This window comes from Corvus kubaryi, unplaced genomic scaffold (genome assembly GCF_017639235.1).
Source record: "Corvus kubaryi isolate FWS band 111438036 unplaced genomic scaffold, C.kubaryi_AGA036_p1.0 36923, whole genome shotgun sequence".
NCBI classification, from domain to species: Eukaryota; Metazoa; Chordata; class Aves; order Passeriformes; family Corvidae; genus Corvus; species Corvus kubaryi.
The window spans coordinates 17,154-19,043 of NW_024580982.1; the positions used below are offsets into that span (position 1 = coordinate 17,154).

The following is a 1,890-nucleotide window of genomic DNA, read 5'->3' on the forward strand; positions in this document are numbered from 1 at the left end:
GGGGGGGGCGCGCGGCCGCCGTGTCGCCGCCGCCTGTCGCGACAGGGCCGCGATTTGGGGCGAATTCGGTGCTTTTTGTGGCGGACTCACCGTGAGGCCTGAGCGGCGCCCGGCGCGGGGTCTCCCAGGCGCCCCCGCACGGGCGCCGCCGCCAGGACCCCGCCGGGCCCCGCCGCTTAGGGGTTCGCGGCGCTGCCTGATCGCGGCCGCCGCGCCGCCGGGGCTCGGCGGGGACAAAACGGGGCTGAGGGGGGACGTGGCGGGGAAAGGGGGGTAGGGGGGGGTTTAACGGGACCCCCCCCGGCCCCGCGGCCCCCGCAGAAAGCAACGGAGAGGAATTAATTAGCATAAACCGCGCCCCCGGACAGGCATTAGAATAGACACGCCCCCGCGCTGGCGCCTCAGCAGCCAAGCCCCCCCGAGGGAGCGCTCATTAGCATAAACCACGCCCCGCGGTCTCCAAATTAGCATAAACCACGCCCCAAGTCACAGCGCGCCAGCCCCGGGACTCTCCTTTGCATAAACCACGCCCCATCACAAACCAGAGGCAATCCAGAGCCCTGATTTACATACACCACGCCCTCACCCGCTGTTAATTACCATAAACCGCGCCCCCGACGTTGGCCTCTCAGCAGCCCGGTGGCACTCCCTCATTTGCATAAACCGCGCCCACACGCCGGTGCTCAGTCCTCCCAGCCGCCAGAGGGCGCCGCGGCGAGGCAGTCGCGCCCAGGGGGCGCTCCCGGTCACGTGGCGCAGGGCGGGGGTCACGTGGGGCTGTGGCGGGGCTGTCATGGCGGCGGCGGGGAAGGAGGCGGAGGCGCAGCGGCTCCTGAGCGAGGCCGACAGGAAGGTCCGGGGGGCTCAGTCCTTCCTCGGGGGCCTCTTCGGGTGCGTGCGAGCGGCGCGGGGGGAGCGGCGGGGCCGCGGAGGGCGAGGGGGGCCCGGGGGAGGCCTGAGGGAGGGTTGGGGAGGGGGTGTCATGGCGGCGGGGGGAGGAGAGGGCGGGAATTTGGGGAGTTCTGAGGGGGAAGAGGGGAGAGGGGAGGGGAACGGGGGGCTCTGAGAGGCTGACGGGGGAGGGGGAGGGGAATTCCTGCTCCAACTCCCTCTTTATCCCCGGAGTTTCCCCCATTCCCTCTGTTTCCCCCTGAATTCCCCCTTTTCCCGTCCCAAATCCCTTTAAGTGCTCACAAGTCCCCCCCATTCCCCGTTTCCCCCCAATCCCGCGTTCCCAGGGGCTCGTCCCGCCTGGAGGAGGCCTGCGAGTGCTACGCCCGCGCCGCCAACATGTTCAAGATGGCCAAAAACTGGAGCGGTGAGGGCTGACCCCGTCCTGACCCCATCCTGATCCCGTCCTGACCCCATCCTGATCCCATCCTGATCCCGTCCTGACCCCGTCCTGATCCCATCCTGACCCCATCCTGATCCCGTCCTGACCCCGTCCTGATCCCATCCTGATCCTGTCCCGACCCCGTCCCGACCCCGTCCTGATCCCGTCCCGACCCCGTCCCGATCCCATCCTGACCCCGTCCCGATCCCATCCTGATCCCATCCTGATCCCATCCTGACCCCGTCCTGACCCCGTCCCAATCCTATCCCTGTCCTGATCCCATCCTGATCCCACCCCCGTCCTGATCCCATCCCTGTCCTGATCCCATCCCCGTCCTGATCCCCCCGGAGCAGCAATCCCAGGAATCCCGGCCCCATCCCCATCCCTGATCCCCCTGCGGAGCGGGAACCCCGGGAATCCCAGCCCCATCCCTGACCCTTTCTTGGAGCGGGAATCCCAGGAATTCCGGTGCCATTCCCGGCCCCATTCCCGGCCCCATTCCCAGCTCCATTCCCAGCCCCATTCCCGGCCCCATTCCCAGCCCCATTCCCAGCCCC

General features: G+C 68.7%; 2 protein-coding genes across 4 annotated transcripts in view; one reads left to right on the forward strand and one right to left on the reverse strand.

The window, feature by feature from the left end:
• The window catches only part of BICRA (BRD4 interacting chromatin remodeling complex associated protein), a 16,448-nt gene extending 16,282 nt beyond the window's left edge, over positions 1 to 166 (reverse strand). The window contains exon 1 of one of the 3 annotated variants that reach the window (XM_042020234.1): positions 91 to 166. The gene's annotated coding sequence lies outside the window, so the exon portion shown is untranslated. The remainder of the gene's footprint in view (positions 1 to 90) is intronic. The other 2 variants (XM_042020233.1, XM_042020235.1) reach the window with 2 other exon arrangements.
• Positions 167 to 766: 600 nt separating this feature from the next.
• LOC121660777 (alpha-soluble NSF attachment protein-like) overlaps positions 767 to 1,890 on the forward strand; it is a gene marked incomplete at its 3' end in the record, with an annotated part of 7,312 nt that continues 6,188 nt past the window's right edge. The window contains exons 1-2 of the mRNA XM_042020232.1: positions 767 to 891; positions 1,239 to 1,318. Coding sequence (XP_041876166.1) covers positions 794 to 891; positions 1,239 to 1,318 — 178 coding nt within the window. The remainder of the gene's footprint in view (positions 892 to 1,238; positions 1,319 to 1,890) is intronic.